This window comes from Ascidia mentula, chromosome 3 (genome assembly GCF_947561715.1).
Source record: "Ascidia mentula chromosome 3, kaAscMent1.1, whole genome shotgun sequence".
NCBI classification, from domain to species: Eukaryota; Metazoa; Chordata; class Ascidiacea; order Phlebobranchia; family Ascidiidae; genus Ascidia; species Ascidia mentula.
Window position 1 is genome coordinate 3,000,676 of NC_138568.1, and position 15,690 is coordinate 3,016,365.

General features: G+C 38.8%; 3 protein-coding genes across 3 annotated transcripts; 1 reads left to right on the forward strand and 2 right to left on the reverse strand.

The window, feature by feature from the left end:
* Positions 1–297: 297 nt before the first annotated feature.
* LOC145896022 (uncharacterized) lies at positions 298–11,754 on the forward strand. Its single transcript, XM_082984813.1, has 19 exons — positions 298–531; positions 1,613–1,722; positions 1,795–1,976; positions 2,245–2,399; positions 2,674–3,459; positions 6,277–6,378; positions 6,698–6,765; positions 6,826–6,916; positions 7,127–7,371; positions 7,561–7,641; positions 7,707–7,806; positions 7,881–7,948; positions 8,314–8,471; positions 8,615–8,672; positions 8,741–8,895; positions 9,114–9,196; positions 9,523–9,612; positions 9,805–9,871; positions 10,279–11,754. Exons 1-19 carry the CDS (start codon positions 384–386, stop codon positions 10,343–10,345), a joined length of 2,814 nt encoding a protein of 937 aa, XP_082840939.1. The 5' UTR covers positions 298–383; the 3' UTR covers positions 10,346–11,754.
* Positions 3,693–4,969, reverse strand: LOC145894535 (uncharacterized). The gene is made up of 3 exons (XM_082983151.1): positions 4,861–4,969; positions 4,705–4,793; positions 3,693–4,244 (listed from the first exon to the last, which is right to left on the reverse strand). The coding sequence occupies exons 1-3, from the start codon at positions 4,967–4,969 to the stop codon at positions 4,035–4,037; spliced, it is 408 nt and encodes a 135-aa protein (XP_082839277.1). The 3' UTR covers positions 3,693–4,034.
* A 1,102-nt stretch (positions 11,755–12,856) lies between the features above and the next one.
* LOC145895232 (uncharacterized) lies at positions 12,857–15,105 on the reverse strand. Its single transcript, XM_082984004.1, has 2 exons — positions 14,512–15,105; positions 12,857–13,061 (listed from the first exon to the last, which is right to left on the reverse strand). The coding sequence occupies exons 1-2, from the start codon at positions 15,075–15,077 to the stop codon at positions 12,857–12,859; spliced, it is 771 nt and encodes a 256-aa protein (XP_082840130.1). The 5' UTR covers positions 15,078–15,105.
* Between the last annotated feature and the right edge of the window lie 585 nt (positions 15,106–15,690).

Here is a 15,690-nt window from a genome sequence, read left to right on the forward strand (position 1 = left end):
CACTTAAATTAATGCTACCACCTACATACCTCACAAAAAATATTGCTGTTTAATGTGCATAATGTGAATGTAAATACAATACCATAAAAATCACTTTATTTCTCTAAAATGCTGGCTGACATGGCGTCAAAACTGGACAAGAATTTGTGACAATGTGTATGCTGGAATTATTACATTTCACTTTCACATGTTTTTTGTTGTTGCTTTAGGAACTAATGAATTGAAACTGTTGAACAATATTTTTTATACAAGTGCTTGTTATATTGGTTTTAAGCAATTCCTATGTTTAACAGTGTTTTTCAGAAAAAGCAGTAAATCAACAGAGATTTAAATTTTGTACAACCGACAAGAAACTATTTTTTTGACTTGCCTACTTGCCCAGAATGGGCGACCTGAGCCCTCCACCATGCAAAAGGACCAAGCTATCAGCAAGAGATCTGACGGATCTGAGCAAAGAGGAGATAATAGAGAAGTTTCAAACGCAACAGCAGTATGTTGAGCATTTGGAAGGCAAGCTTGCGTCTCAAGGAGGTAACACTTTTGCAGCCTGACGAAACGTTGGTTTTGTGAACCTTCCAGAGCACTGTGGTGGTCGGCTCCGGTGGTCAGACTGGAATTTGGCAAAATGACAAACATGTAGCAAGCGCAATGACAGTCAAAGGGCATAGAAAAACTAAGTCGAACGGCATCTAACAATACTCAACCTGACTTGACAATAAAATATACTGTTGCAGCAGTGCAAAACACACGCATTTTCACCTTGGTCTCTGCTATCATTGGCCAAATGCTAACATTTTGACTGAGCAGAATATTCAGTAAAGGCAATGTCAAGCTTTTTCTCTGACCTAACATTGGTATGTTTTGTTAGGGTGGTATCTTCGTTATGCAGTTTATGTTATGTGCTATTTTTAACTCTAAAACTGTGATGTTTTGCTACCAGACTGCTGTATAAACTAAAGAATAGGAAATATATATGCTCAAAAAATCATTTCAATAGCAGCTAAAACTACAACCTGCCGAAAATTTACAAACAAATGGAGCAATAAACATATATATATATATAGATTCATGGTGGTCTTCTAATTGTATATAATATACAAAAGGAGTTCATTTTCTTTTTGCATTTGTTGAAACATAACTATATTTGTGATTTTACCAAAATATTAACTCCAAATAATATACAACTTTACTCCAAAACTGTATCTGTCACATTTGGTAATGGATTTGAAATTAATTTGGTTGACCAACTATGTAAAACAGATGACAAGTGGTTATAAAGCATATATATATATATATATATGTATATATATTAGGTCATTATAAGTAGAATAGTACATTGTTTTACAATTAATAAGCCTGTTGCCAATTTAACTTTTATCGGGCCTAAAGCAAGTAAATCCTGGTATTCTTTGTTTCTACATTTTAATACATTTCTCAGACTCCACTTAGTTTAAAAACACAGAAAATTATGTTTTTTTTTTGACAGACTGCCCAAAAAACACATTATTGAAATTTACACATGTTTGTGTTGTGGTGTATGATGCCTAATGTTGGTGCCAGAGGCGCACATGGCATGGAAAAACAAAACTTCAGTAAAAAAAAACTGTTGTAGGTGACGAGAATGATGAAAAGGAGAAAACCCAGAACACAGAGGGTAGTCGTCGTGAAAATGTGCTTGTGATGAGGCTGGCTAACAAAGAACAAGAAGTTCAAGACTATGCTGTAAGCTGCCCAGTAAACTTAACATGTCAATTGGAACTCTTCATCTAATGGCCATAAATTCATGTGTGGCAGGCCCAAATCAGTGTGATGAAGAAGACACAAGATGATGCTGCTATTTTGAGTTTGAGACAAGCTAACTTGGATCCTGGTGTGAATCTTCTGTTTGGAAAGATGAGAGAAGAGTTGCAACTTACTAAAGACAAGTTGGAGCAAGCACAAAGTGAGCTGAGTGCCTGGAAGTTTACTCCAGACAGGTATGTTTCAAATGATTTTTATTGTTTTATTTTCTGTCAACACTTCACAACCAGCTGACGAGTAAAAATTGCGTGTGTATGTTGTTATCTACGTGCATAAAATCACTATTTTTTTTTGAAAACAGTTTTCATGTATAAAATCTAAGCTATAGCTTGGTTGTTTTGGTTTGGTGGGTATATATTAGTTTCATTGTCACTTACATGAAACTGCATAATTTTAAGCTGTGCTTTACATGTCAGATTTTTGTATGTAAACGTTTACTTTCAGCCAAAATGGTAAAAAACTAATGGCACGTTGCCGGACATTAATTGCTGAAAACCAAGAATTGGGCAAACAGCTCTCACAAGGGAAAACTGCACAGCTTGAAGCTGAACTGGCTCTGCAAAAAAAATATAGTGAGGAACTTAAAGCCAGTCAGGATGGTAAGTAAACATAACATAAATTTACATGCAGGCCTAGGCCTATATGAAGCATATTTCTGTTTGAGAGCAATGCTGGTCAATTTACAAAATGTAGAAACTACAGGGGTTCTTAACTGGGGGTCTACAAGATTTTTACAAACAATAACACTATTGCTGGCGTCATCATTACAGCATTTATATTTATAGGCACTAGGTAATGTCACTTTGTAAGTTTGTTGTGTAATGAAGCTTGGTCCAGTTTTTCTAATCTGTTGTTTTACACTCAAAACTGCAGAACTGAATGAGTTTGTCATCCAACTTGACGAAGAAGTGGAGGGTATGCAAAGCACAATACAAGTACTACAACAACAATTGGCCAGCGCTAAAAAAGACAACCACAATTACCAACAAATAGTACAAGAATACGAAAATAGACAGACCCTCCACTCACCTATGGGTTCTGATAGAGACAACGAAGAAAGGAGTTTTACTAGGGATAACAAACCTGGGTATGATTCAGAAAACGAGCGATTAGGTTCGGATGTGGAGAACGATGGCTCTGCGGTAAGTGACGTTGACAGCAACATGGATAGGACGAGCGAACTCGACTACGATGATGACATGGATGACAGGACGCACTCGGAAATGTGTGACATCGGTGGCTTCCATGGCCCCAATGTCGTTTCTGGCTACGGTGGCGAGCGTGGGGCGGCCGAGCGCGCCCAGTCGCCGGGAACGCTTAACAGCGAATCTATGCAGTCTGTTCCGAAATCCCCAGGCACTCCAACAGAGGAGAGTATGGGAGCTTACGGCACGTGGGGACAAACGAGGACCTCTGGCGATACTTGGGAAGAAAGGACGAGCCCTGGTCGTGACGAGGACGACGTGCCGTTTAACGAGGAAACGGTGGAAGCGTCGCCTGATACGATCGAGGAACCTGACATAAAGGCGCACATCACCTCCGTGCGCTCACCAGAATTCTCACCATCGCGCGAGTTCGACTTGACTAAAAGTTCTAATGCAGGTGCAACGACGAACGGCGGTTCGATTACTTCCGGCGAATGCGCGGAAACACAGGACAACGTTGATGACGAAAGTTACCATAAACACATTGGAGAGCAACCGATAGGCAACGGCGAAAACGAAGATGAACAACTCTCGCTGCGCAACACCTTTCCAACTCCACCGGAGGTTGAAAGAGACACACTGACGAAACCGAAAGCGGACTCAATGGTGCAGAACCACTCCGAAGCGACACAAAACGGAATTGGCGACGAAGAGCCGATGCTCGAAGAAATGAAATGAGGACTTATTTCTTAATTTTTGTAAAGGTTTCGTTTCTCGTGGCGTTCTTATTTCTGGGTCCCAAGGTTGATTATCTACTAAATAGTTGCAATCGGACACGATAATTATACTCACTGCTGGTTTCAAACATTCGTTTACTTGTCTTGAAGTTTTCAGTAAAATGGTCCAATCTATCCGCAATACCTTTCACTGTATACTTTGTGGGCTGTACGAAATCTTGTCAAAAATCAGGAATTAAAACAAGCAGCGCGAAAACGACTCCGAATTTTTTTCTTTGACGTTCGGAACAGACGCGCAAAAACGTGAAATTTAACATTCGCAGTTGTGACGAGCAAAATTTCGTTCGACCACCTAATCGATTAAACGGTTGCAAGTAACCACGGTCCAGTACATGAGTTGCGACATCTGCCTGTCGATTTCGACTTCGATGGATTCGTACGCGCTTGCGTAGTACTGCGAGCTCGTGTTGGAATCCCAACCAGAGTCCGAGCAGCATTCTGTGGTGTTGTCTGGTCTTCTTTCAATGTTGTAAATTTCCCCAGTTCCGCTGCAGGATGCGTCCTAGTGCGTTTTGGTGAAATTAACGCGGTTGCATAGACACAACATATTGGAGTTCAGTTTATTTTGTGATATAGGCTACGCAGCTACTATTCCCGATAAAACCTATTTCCGGGTACCAAAATACCAAGTTAACTGAAAAATTAGTTGCTCATGCAGACACCTTATAACGTGGGTGCAGCCAAAATCAACATAAAATTGAAAAAAAAGTACTTGAATTCATTCATGCAAAATAGTTCATAATTGTTTACAACATGTATGCACTGTTGTCAATTTAACATAAATTATATGCGCAAATGACCCTTAGTTGGTCATCCAAAATTATGACAGATGATTACAGACAGATGGTGTTATAGGTTTGCTGAGCGGAAATATTAATTTTGATGTGTAAACAATTGACAGTAAAATAACGTACTGTCATGGTTCAATTGTAATTTTACTGAGTTGCTGAAAAACACAATACTTGTTTATTTCGAGTAATAGACACCATCTTTTCCATTTCCGAACAAAATCTTCTAAGGTCGTCACTAATTTTTGACTCCAACTTTTCACCTATATTCCAAAATGGACCTTTGCGATTGCAAACAACAACAAATCAGCAGTTAAAGAACCAACTTACAGATTTCTAGAAACTGCCCTGCAGTATTTTCATGTGCTTCGTTAACACGAGAAAGCGCCTCGGCGGTTGGCGGCTTCACAGTATCTTGATTCTCTTTTTTATCAGTCATCTTTTCTCTAAATTCGTTGTCTAGCGTTTGTTACAATGTGTATTAGCACATTTATTAAACCTAACGTAAATAAACCTTCGATTAGGATGAGTCAAACACATGCGCAGTAAGAGAAAAACAAATAGGGGATTATTTTGAAACAATACAACAATTTTCCCGCCAAATGTCTCTTATTTTTCTTCTTTAACGGATCATAGCAACGGGCAATTTACAAAAAATGACCAACGGAATATTGTCAGCGTCACATGATTTTTCCGTTTAAAATATTTTAACCAAGGTCATTGAATTTTTTTACCTTCAAAAAATCAAAATGTGAATGCGGTTAGATGTTACGTAGATATCGTAGAAAGTCTTGAGAATTTACTCCAAGGTAAATTTTTGGTTACATTTAGGTCATGATATAGAATCTACGTCATACACCGCTTTCATAAATAATTGATTTTGGTCAGTCACGTCGAATCCGGGCGTAAAGATCGATAAACGCCAGCTGAGTCAGAAGACATCTGTGTTTCAATATCATATAGTCGTTTTCAGTCAGTACGCAACAAACACAAACGTACGAGTAAAGCTTGCATGTTATAGACATCGCCGATTTGTAGTCAGGACTCGACTGAATCCAGAGAAATACAGAACTTTGATAATACTAAACCGAACGAAAACGCCTTTTGTTTTATATTTATGATATTTATTAATGACTAGACGTATTTATGCAGTTTTTTGGAAGATGGCTATATATCTTCACGATGACAGCGACGAGCAAGAGCAGCCAGAAGTGTTTATGTTTAGCCAACCAACGCTCTATGATAGATGTTTTGAAATGAAAACATTCTTTCAAGATCATTTGACCCACTGCAAACAAATATACCAAGACTTCGAAAATTATGTCGTACCGGATTGTGTAATTGCGGATCGACTGGGTCAAAAACCAAAAGGAAGGTGAGTTCTAAGATGTCGATGTTTGTTCACACGGTCACGTGTGAAACCAACGTGTTCCACATGATTGCGCAGTTGTGTGTAAAGTTTGTTGAAGGATTGTTGTTTGCGCTTTTGCTTTCCTGTCTTTAAGAAAGTAATAGTGTAAGTCGTTCATCCGAAACGTAAAAAATGATTTAATATTTATGCAATCCAATTCCGCTTTTAAACTGAAAAGTGATTGTTCAACAAGATTCTAATGGACTCGTAAGTGCTGGCCTGCTCAATGCTCATTAATGAAAACTGAACATAGGTTTTGGATAATGTTTTGTTATCACTTTTTGCTGCAGACTATTATATTGTCTTGTTTTTAACATCCTCCATTCGTTTCAGATCGATACAAATGCGACTATACTCACTTTCAAAGCGTCAGTTTGTTCTTGTCTTCGCAACTTTCATCTTCAGCTTTCTTGTGACTGTGTTGATTGGACTGGCAGGTAAATGTTAAAGATTGTAAACTTTTTAATTTTGAATGGGACTTTTTATCGTAAATGTTGATTACTGGGACAAACCAACACTTTTGCATATATCGTACTGGTTTACTTTTTTTGCGTAAATTGTTGAAAAAATTTCAGAAATGCATTCCTGTAGTACTTGTAAATTGGTAAATAAATGAATGATTCTTGGTCAAACAGGGTTTTCCCTCCTGCAATAATATCTACCATAACAATAGTTTTGGCTGTTGCATAAAAATACCTTAACTGTAAACTACTAATGTGCAAAATTTCCATTTCCCATAATACTCTCTGGCATTAGGTCCATCGATTATCACCACGACAAATGTAAACTCAACACAATTCCGGAAGGAACCCAAGTCCATGGCTGTAAGTAAAACATTCTGCTGGCAAAAGAGTTTTTTTGTACAATATTCTTTATATTTGCAGGTTGGCCCTTTTCAATTTTCATCTCCAGTTTTAACTACCTTTAACCAACAAATTTGGCTTTTATCATACATTCATGTCAATAATCCCACAGGTATGTACAGCTTAACAAGCTTCCTTTGAATTATTTAATATCTTTAAGCATAGAATTGCAAATCACGAAAACTGTTCTCCTTCATTGTACAGTCCTGATAAGTATCAAAGTCTTCTTAATAAAGTGGCTTCATTAGTTTCTGTTTGGTGGCAATGACAATTATACTTGACGCATCGGTATGTTATTATTGTTATTGTATCTTCTACACAGGGGCTTCATTTTGGCAAAACTTCGACATGGAAGTGCACTTCTTTCCTGTTGACGAAGACGGTGCTGGTTCAGAAGGGTTCCAGCAACACAGTAGACCGCGAAAGTTGTCATGCTATGGTACTGGATGGTGTGAGCCGATAGTTGTCCTACACCTTGGATACTTGCAATACTCGGCCTTTCACGTTGAAATCCATTTTATCGGCTTGGAAAATCTCAGTTATCCGATAGATGACGTGATGTTTACTGTAAGTTTTAATTTCTGTTCAAAAAAAAGGTTTTTATTATAATTATTTCATTACTCAAAACATTCACATTTTTGTGTGGTTAACGTTTTACATCTAAAATTATACCTGCATTGTGTATTTATAGGCTCACTTAATTGCATGCTAACAAACAAAGCTGTTTACAGACACACAGATATCCTTTTTTTACAGTTTAAAGCATTCAACCCAACATTTACCCAAGTAGAAATTTGGTTCCGATTTGTATTTCTGGTCATCACATTTCTTGTAACGGTGAGTGCAGCATATTTCTTTTGTGTATTTATATCCATACTAAGTACAAAATAAATTCTTTTTAGTGCATGTTTGCTCATACTTTGAGAAAATACCATATTCGGAACTGGACCATTGAACAAAAATGGATGTCAATCCTATTGCCCCTACTGCTGCTATATGATGGTATGTGGAATAATATGGCAACCTAGTAAATATGCAAGTCTTTTGCATCCAGTAACATGCGTTTCTCTGTGCAGACCCCATATTTCCTCTAAGCTTCCTGGTAAATAGTTGGATTCCAGGCATGCTGGATGCAATGTTCCAGGTAACTTGTGGTGTTTATGATAAGGCTGCACCTCAATACTGTTCCCAAATACATTTTTTCTCAACTCCTCTTTAAAAGTGGTTAAAAAGTGCACTCTGATAGTCTCTGATGTTGCATTGATTAAATTTACAATTTATTTTTTTATGCACTAATCTGACAACTTTTACTGTAATGTAACCAAACTGTTGTTATTTTATTTTTGCTCTGTTTGTGGCGTTTAATAAGTCATCTTGTGAAAAATAGCAACAGCATTAAAATGGTCTGCAGCGAACAAAAGTTCATGACCTTCACTGGTTACTTGTTTATTGCACCCCCAATCATGCGACTTTAAAACATTATCGTCACAACTTGTACTTGTTTTTCAGGCAACTTTTCTTTGCATGCTGCTTCTGTTTTGGTTGTGTGTGTACCATGGAATTCGTGGGTCCACAGAAAAACGGCCCTTTCTAACATTTTACCTCCCGAAACTTATTATTTGTGGGTTACTGTGGCTGGCAGCAATTACCCTTGGATCCTGGCAACAGTAATTACTTTTTTGTTGTTGAGTGAATATCAAGACTACAATAATTGAAAAAATCTGTTTTTGCAAAGTCGTGTATAGTTTCAAACTGTTTGCATTTCTAATATGTTGTGGCAGGTGGCGCAAACTATTTTTATACATTTTAGGTACAATGAATTATTGGATCCTACTTACCAAACCCGAGTAGACATAAAAAACTTTGTGGTAAGTGCATTTTGATATACTTTTGCCATAATTTCCAGCCAAATCTTTAAAAAGTTATCCCTTTTTAGGGAATGAAAGTGTTTTTCTTCCTCATTGGGGGGGTTTACCTGCTTTACCTTGGGTTTCTTTTGGTAAGAGCGTGCACTGAGCTGCACTCCAACCCGTACAACAACTTAAGACTTAAGTTTCTGACTGGAATCACAGCTTGTGTTGTGGCTGTCAGGTAGTAGATAGTTGATACCCATTGTTCATTTTATATTAAAAAAAAAATATATAGGAAAAAATAAATTATTTTTACTGTTTTTTGCTATTATAGTTTTTTGTACTGTGGAGATATAATTTTAATTGTCAAACTTATAATACCGAGCTGTTCAGTTGGTGCGCTACCATTGGGTCAAAGTCTGATGATTCATGTCTTATTTCCACACATTTTTATTGCAGCTTTGCCATTGTGGTTTTGAGGTTTGGAACTCATGTTTTGCAAGACAACTTTGTTGCTGAGATTTCGACAAAATACAAAAACTATATCCTTTTTAATGAATGTATTTCTTCATTTCATGGCACAATGCACAAAAACATTTTACGAACCAAAATTATCACAAAATTACTGATGATCCGGCTAATTTAATAATACAAAAACTGCACAACGTGCTATATTATCATATGCCAGTTCATGGTAAATTTACCTTTAAGCATACAAAGTGATGCATGTCTATACAGGAACACCCTTGTGATCTCAGCTATCATATATATATATGCTATAAGGTTATCTATGTTGAAACAGGTTTGGCAGCTTCTTTTTAATGATTCACATGATTATTGTATTGTTGTTTCTTAACTGCTTGATTACCTGCGGAGTTTGTCTGCTTCTATGGTCTCCTAAATTTCTACACCTACACAATGGCTTTCGTTTATTCCCCTTCGGAAAACTCTGGCCCAGGTAGGTGTTGGTTTTGTTTAGTGATTCACAAACATTTTTTGTGCACTCAAAAGTGGTGGAATTCGTTGGTAAAACTGTTGAATGCATTATTCACACTGTCTATATAATACATACAGATGAACAAGCCCTCTGTAACTTTGACCTGATTAGTTTTTTTTATGATACAACTAATGTAAATCCACTACTTTGTAGAACCAGTGTTCCGAGCAGACACAGGGTTCACTTTATTAAATGATTCGGACGAAGACGTTCTGTATGGGTGAGACATTGACATTTGTGTAGAATTATTATAAATTTACATGTGCTTATGTTGGTTGAATTCATGCAGTTTATCAACCTTATTTTTTCAACCTAACAAAAGTTTGTCACCACCTGTGTAATATTGACCAGAAGAACCTATTTCCTTCAATAAATAAATGAAATTTATTTGAAACTAAATGGAAAAACGAAGTACAAAACACATGTAGAGTTTAATGAAACGGCTGCTCTTGCCTCTGTGCTTATTCACCTCAACCATCCTAAACCACTGCATTAGGACTCAATCCTATGTTAGTGTTCATTAGTGCCGACAATACAGACTGTACCACACACCGCAGAACATATATTTTTTTAAATTTCGTACAATATCAAACATTCACACTTGCTTTCTGATTTTCATCTTTTCAGTAATGGCGTAGAGGAAACTCCTCTAACCAATGGTATGACTTCCCACCAGTTCTATGACTCCGACTGACAATTCCAGTAGAATAGAGAAATTTTCCTCGTGAGTAATGGTGATGTCATGTAGTAGTATGATTGTGAGAGGAGTAGTTTAGCTGATACTAAGTTTAGAACAATCTTCCTCAATTGGAATGGTCAGAAAACGTGACAATATGGGACCAAATTTTATAACGTTGTCTTGAAATTGAAATTCGTTGCTATGTGTGCTATGTAGTGTTCCAGAAAATCATGTTTTTTTTGCTCCTCGTTCAAATATTGTGATATAGAATGTTACAAATTTATATGCTTTTCATATTTTTCTATTGACATTCATTCGTGGTTGTGGGCTTCAAAGAAGTTGTGACAATTTAATTTTGTTTGTATCCGTTTCATACAAACACCACTTTACTTGCAATATTCAATCGCAGGGTTATCGACATTTTCCTTTCGATTGTTATGCATAAGGGTTCTATTTTTTTGTGAAGTGCGTTATCGGTGCAATACATCTATACACAGAATGTAAGCAAAGTAATACCGAGCCCCATGGCCACATTGTGAACATGTGACTAAAACGGCGAAATTCAAGCTCTTGGTGAATCTCAATAATTTCATGCATAAATGCACTAACGTTACTCCTGATCTGGACGTTAAATAGTGAATTTCTTCCTAAACGAAGCCATAACATACGGTGTGTGAAAGAGGTGGTTAAAACGTTTTGCCATAAGCCGCACACATTTTTTTGTAAATGCATGATCGGGCTTTTTCTTTGTGCTGATTGCGTGTTTGTCGTCTTCTGCATTTGCACTCCCGTTTCCGTTTTTCCCAAAGCTCCCTAAAATGTGTTAATCTGTGCCCACTCCGAATATCCACACTATTGTTTGTGCAATCATGCTTCAAGCGCTGATTTTTCGTCTTCCCTACCGTTTACTGATGGGCAACAGCATTCACAGCACTTAGCTTTGCAAACCTATGTTCACTAAACATAACTTTATCGCAGGATTTTAAAACCACAAACTTTTTTGCGTGCTATACCCATTTGAAAAGGTTCACCGCACTTGCGACCATCTAAGTCATGTCTACACGGGCGATTTTTTCCCGCGTTTGCTATTTTCAATCGCTGTAAGCTGGCTTCATTTATTATTTAACTTAACTCGTTTTTTTATTGAAATTGTTATACGCGACGAGAACCACGAAAACAAGCGACCATTTTTCCAAAAAAGAGGTTCGGTGTTTCAACATTTCCGTAAATTGTAGAGCCCTCCTATGAACTGCATTTTGTTTCTGTGTGAAGATCAACGAAGCCTTCTCTGTTACTTTTATAGTTGTCTTGTAGCAATGTGGCAGTTTTTTGTCTATTTGCCATCCAAGTCTTCAACGTTAGCATTTAGATACATATATATGTTGGTTGTATGTTATATAGCTCGGTGTATAAATGAACATGAATACGTACATTTGACTCTGTTCGTTATGAAGAGGAAAGCCTCTAATTTAATAGCAGGCCCAAAAACAAACTTCATTGGGTATAGCGGCCCACCTCATTCTGCGAACTGCTGTCACAGCTGCACGGTCAAAAGCGATTTTTTCACACAATTAAAAAATGACAACGCAGGGCATTTCACTCCCTTGCGGAAATCAAGAAACTTTCTCAATAAATAGTTTCTTTAAATAAAATAAAAAGGAATATTCTATAACATAATTTCGTATGTTCATATAGATTTGTTGCCCATTCAATGTGTTTCTCTGTCCCGCTATTGGACAATACATAACCCATAGCTATTTTCCCAATGACGCAAAATACTACAATAATGTTGAGGTCATAGATGGGTATGGTTACATACGAACCACTGCAGAATAATTTTAAGTTTGGGTTGGACAGATCTGTTTAATAATTAAAACCTGCCATTTCCATTTCAAAAAAAACGCCCATCGCATTTTAAACTAATTCTGTTTGAACTAATCCTCTGGGTGTCGCTGTTCAGTAGCACTTAAGTCTGGGAACGCCGGTTTTCTGAGCGCTAGTGGCACGCATGACCCTAGACAGAAAGAAATGTGCCGGTGCTATAGGACCCTTTTCAACGGAACTAAGATGAAATTATAGGTGGAATACCCTTTACGATAGAAATGCCTTTTTTTCAAGCAAACAATCGTGATGGTGGGCCCATATTTGCCTTTCAGAGCTTCATAGACAGGTAGGGGCCCTGGTGCGTCGTACCGGTTTCCAGCCTGGATGCACGTCTTCCTTACTATGATTGCGGGGTTGAAATCTGACACAAGTCGTGGATTTGAAAAATCCCAGTTCGCTGTCTTGTTACCATGGATTTTAATATATTTTCATGAGCCATTTAGCACCCATTGCCCCAAACTTTGTCGGTAATTTGGCATCAACCGCCTGTCTGATTGAACCTTAGTGAAAAATACAAATTCAAACAAGGAAAATACGACTTCCTTTTAGCAACGTGAACACGACTTCGATGATTTTGATGTTTAATGACATGAAACAAAAAATAAGGAAAGTAAGGAACACAACATTTAATAGACGTTTGTTTCAATTACGGACGGCCGCCAAATTGTTAACAAAATTCTTATTCATCGCAAACGAGTGTGAGGTCATAAAGGCCTCGTTCGGTTCTGACGCGTCGCTGTCTGTGTCGTCATAAAGGCCAATGGCTGCCTGGAAGGGAAGTTGTTTGAGCAGTTTTTGGCCCTCTTGGAACATGTAGTCATGCGCTTTGCTTTTTGGCCACATCAACCTACAAACAAAAACACAAAGTTTATATTTACTATTCTTGGTCTATAGATAATGTAAACATGCACAAAAATATACAAATATGCACAAAAAACATCCAGGTTTGTAACGGCATGCTGGCATCAGGCGCTGTACTATTAGGTACACACGCTCACGTGGGATTTGTCGATATAAATCCCATCGAAGGCACAGAAATTGCATATCCATGCATATTTTATCACTCTGTGTTATTGCTTGTATGCATAATTCAATGCTAGACGGGCAGCTTCGACCGACCATGCGACTTGCAGGTCAGCGAGACCGAAACTCCCACACGCTTGTATTAACTATTTTGTATTTCGATCGCAAATATGGAATAGTATGCTTGTAACCCGGGTTCTATCTTTCCATGTATCAGTAATCCAGCGTTGGGATTCTAAAATTGTTTCTGCCTTGTGAAGGGAATTAATAAGGGGGGATTTGTAGTGACACATTGGGCGCAATATAAACTTGCTTATATGGGATTTACTGTAATCTGCCAAGTTATCAGGGAACCGCACTGCAGAAAACTATTTCCTGTCCTAAATTCGATATCCGCTTTACGGGGCTTATGCTACGAAACTTCCTAACAAACGAAAATACATAAAATTACGTAAATTATGTCCCGCGTAATATGCATTGCAGTGACAGCCGAATTGATGATATTGCTCGCAACAATTGTTTGCGGACAACAATACTCGGCATTTCCGGTTGAAATGTGCGCGTTGCTCGGCGAAGAGATGTGAGAAAGACGAAAGCGATCCCCGATTTACGTTGCGATCACTGGTAAGCAACACTTGAAGTGGTGCTTGAAATTTCATTCTCCCACGCTACGGCCCCAGCATCGTCGCAACGCTGAAACCGACAGATGCCTGTCGCGAAAACGCGACGAATTGCTCAACAACGAGAAACCGCGCAAAGCGTTTTTAATTCGGCCGTTTCAAGTGGTGGCAACACGGTAACACGCTCGAACGGGGTCTCTATTTTTATTCCAACATTTGAAACATCGCGGACGCGCCCAGTGATTTACCGCAACCCTGGCAAGATTTTGTCCGTGAACTTAATACTTGCGTAATTACGCGCGCGTTAATGACATCGCGCGCGATCGGCTCGTGGGAAGTGGAGAATTCGGACGCCGAGATTCACGGAAGCTTGGACGTGTAATTTTGATTAAACTTTTTCGCGCTTCGCAGGCGTTGAAGATTGGCCTTTTGTATTCTTATTTTACAATCTGGTTTCTACGCTCATGCTCCGAGCGCAATGGGAAAATGGCGAGTTTAGATTTTCCGTCTTCTTTGAACTTTATTTTACCTTCATTATCGGAACTACGTAAGAATCTGACACAATTTGCGTCTTCAACAATTAGTAAACACTTCCTAATATTGTCGTTATTGTGTATCATTTTTTCGCAAATAATAAAAAATGGCGGAACTTACTTGACTGGTTGTTTGAAAAACTCGAATCCAGTGTTGACTTGAACGGCCGGTGACCACGTGCGCTTATCTTGCATGTGATTGGGCGAGGGATTCGCACGGCATCTGTTCATTGGCGTTGATGGCGGTCCATTTCTGAACGCTGGCGAGGGAAAGTCTTGCTGCATAGTATGCTGAGGATGCTGCATAGTATGCTGCGGGTAACCATGACAACCGTAGCCCGGATGAACATTGCTTCCTCGGTTTTGTGTTGGCGCCATCCGGTGGCGACGATGCAGCTTCAATTTGTATTTTGCCACCTCCAATTCGGTGGGAAGCCACGGTCGCCATAGTTTTTCCCGGCGCGCAGCACGCTTGGGCGTTGACGTAATCACGGGCTGTGACGTGGTCAGTGACGTCAGGGTGACGTCGAATACTGAGGCGTTGGGATCGCTGTACGTTGTTTCTGTTTTCATTCGTTTGCTGCTTTGAAGGTTGGTCTGTGACTGCTCCGAGGCTTTTGTTCTTCGTTTTCGAGCGGGTCTTCGCGCGGTTGGTTTCCCAGTCGCTTGTGTTTGTTTAATTGACATTTTGTTACAGAAATTTAGGGACGTTTGCACGTTTGAAATTCTGAAAATAACAAAAACAACGTTTACTATTTGCGTGTGGTGTGATTTTTGTGCATATTTCGGACGGTAAAAAAAGACAAAATCGTCAACACAAAAACGGGAATGGATTAATTTCCATCAACCTCCCTTTCCATCAGCTTATCGTTCTAAACCTCCTCCTTTTGATGAATTGCTATCTGCCAACGTGACACGGGCTTCGAGTTCATTTCACGATAGGCGAATCGATTCGATTTGCTAGGCAAAAAAGAACATACGGGGGCACGCGATAATGGCTGGTGATGGATGTATCAGCGATGTATCTAACTTGTAGCATCACAAAAACCAAAGCCGCTGCCACTGCCGAAACCTCTAGGACGTTTTTAACCCAATCGGCGAAAATGAATCTCAACCTCTAAGGTTCAAACTGAAGACGAACCGCGCGGGCTTTGTTTGGTTGCGACGGGCGAGAACCCAGGGGGGAATTGCGTCAATTTCACGCCTCATTCCATTGATTAAAGTCTGAAAACTCAATCGGCCGCTTTTCCGCGGCCGGCCATTTTCTTTTGTTGCGGTCGCGGTTTCGGCATTCGGGACG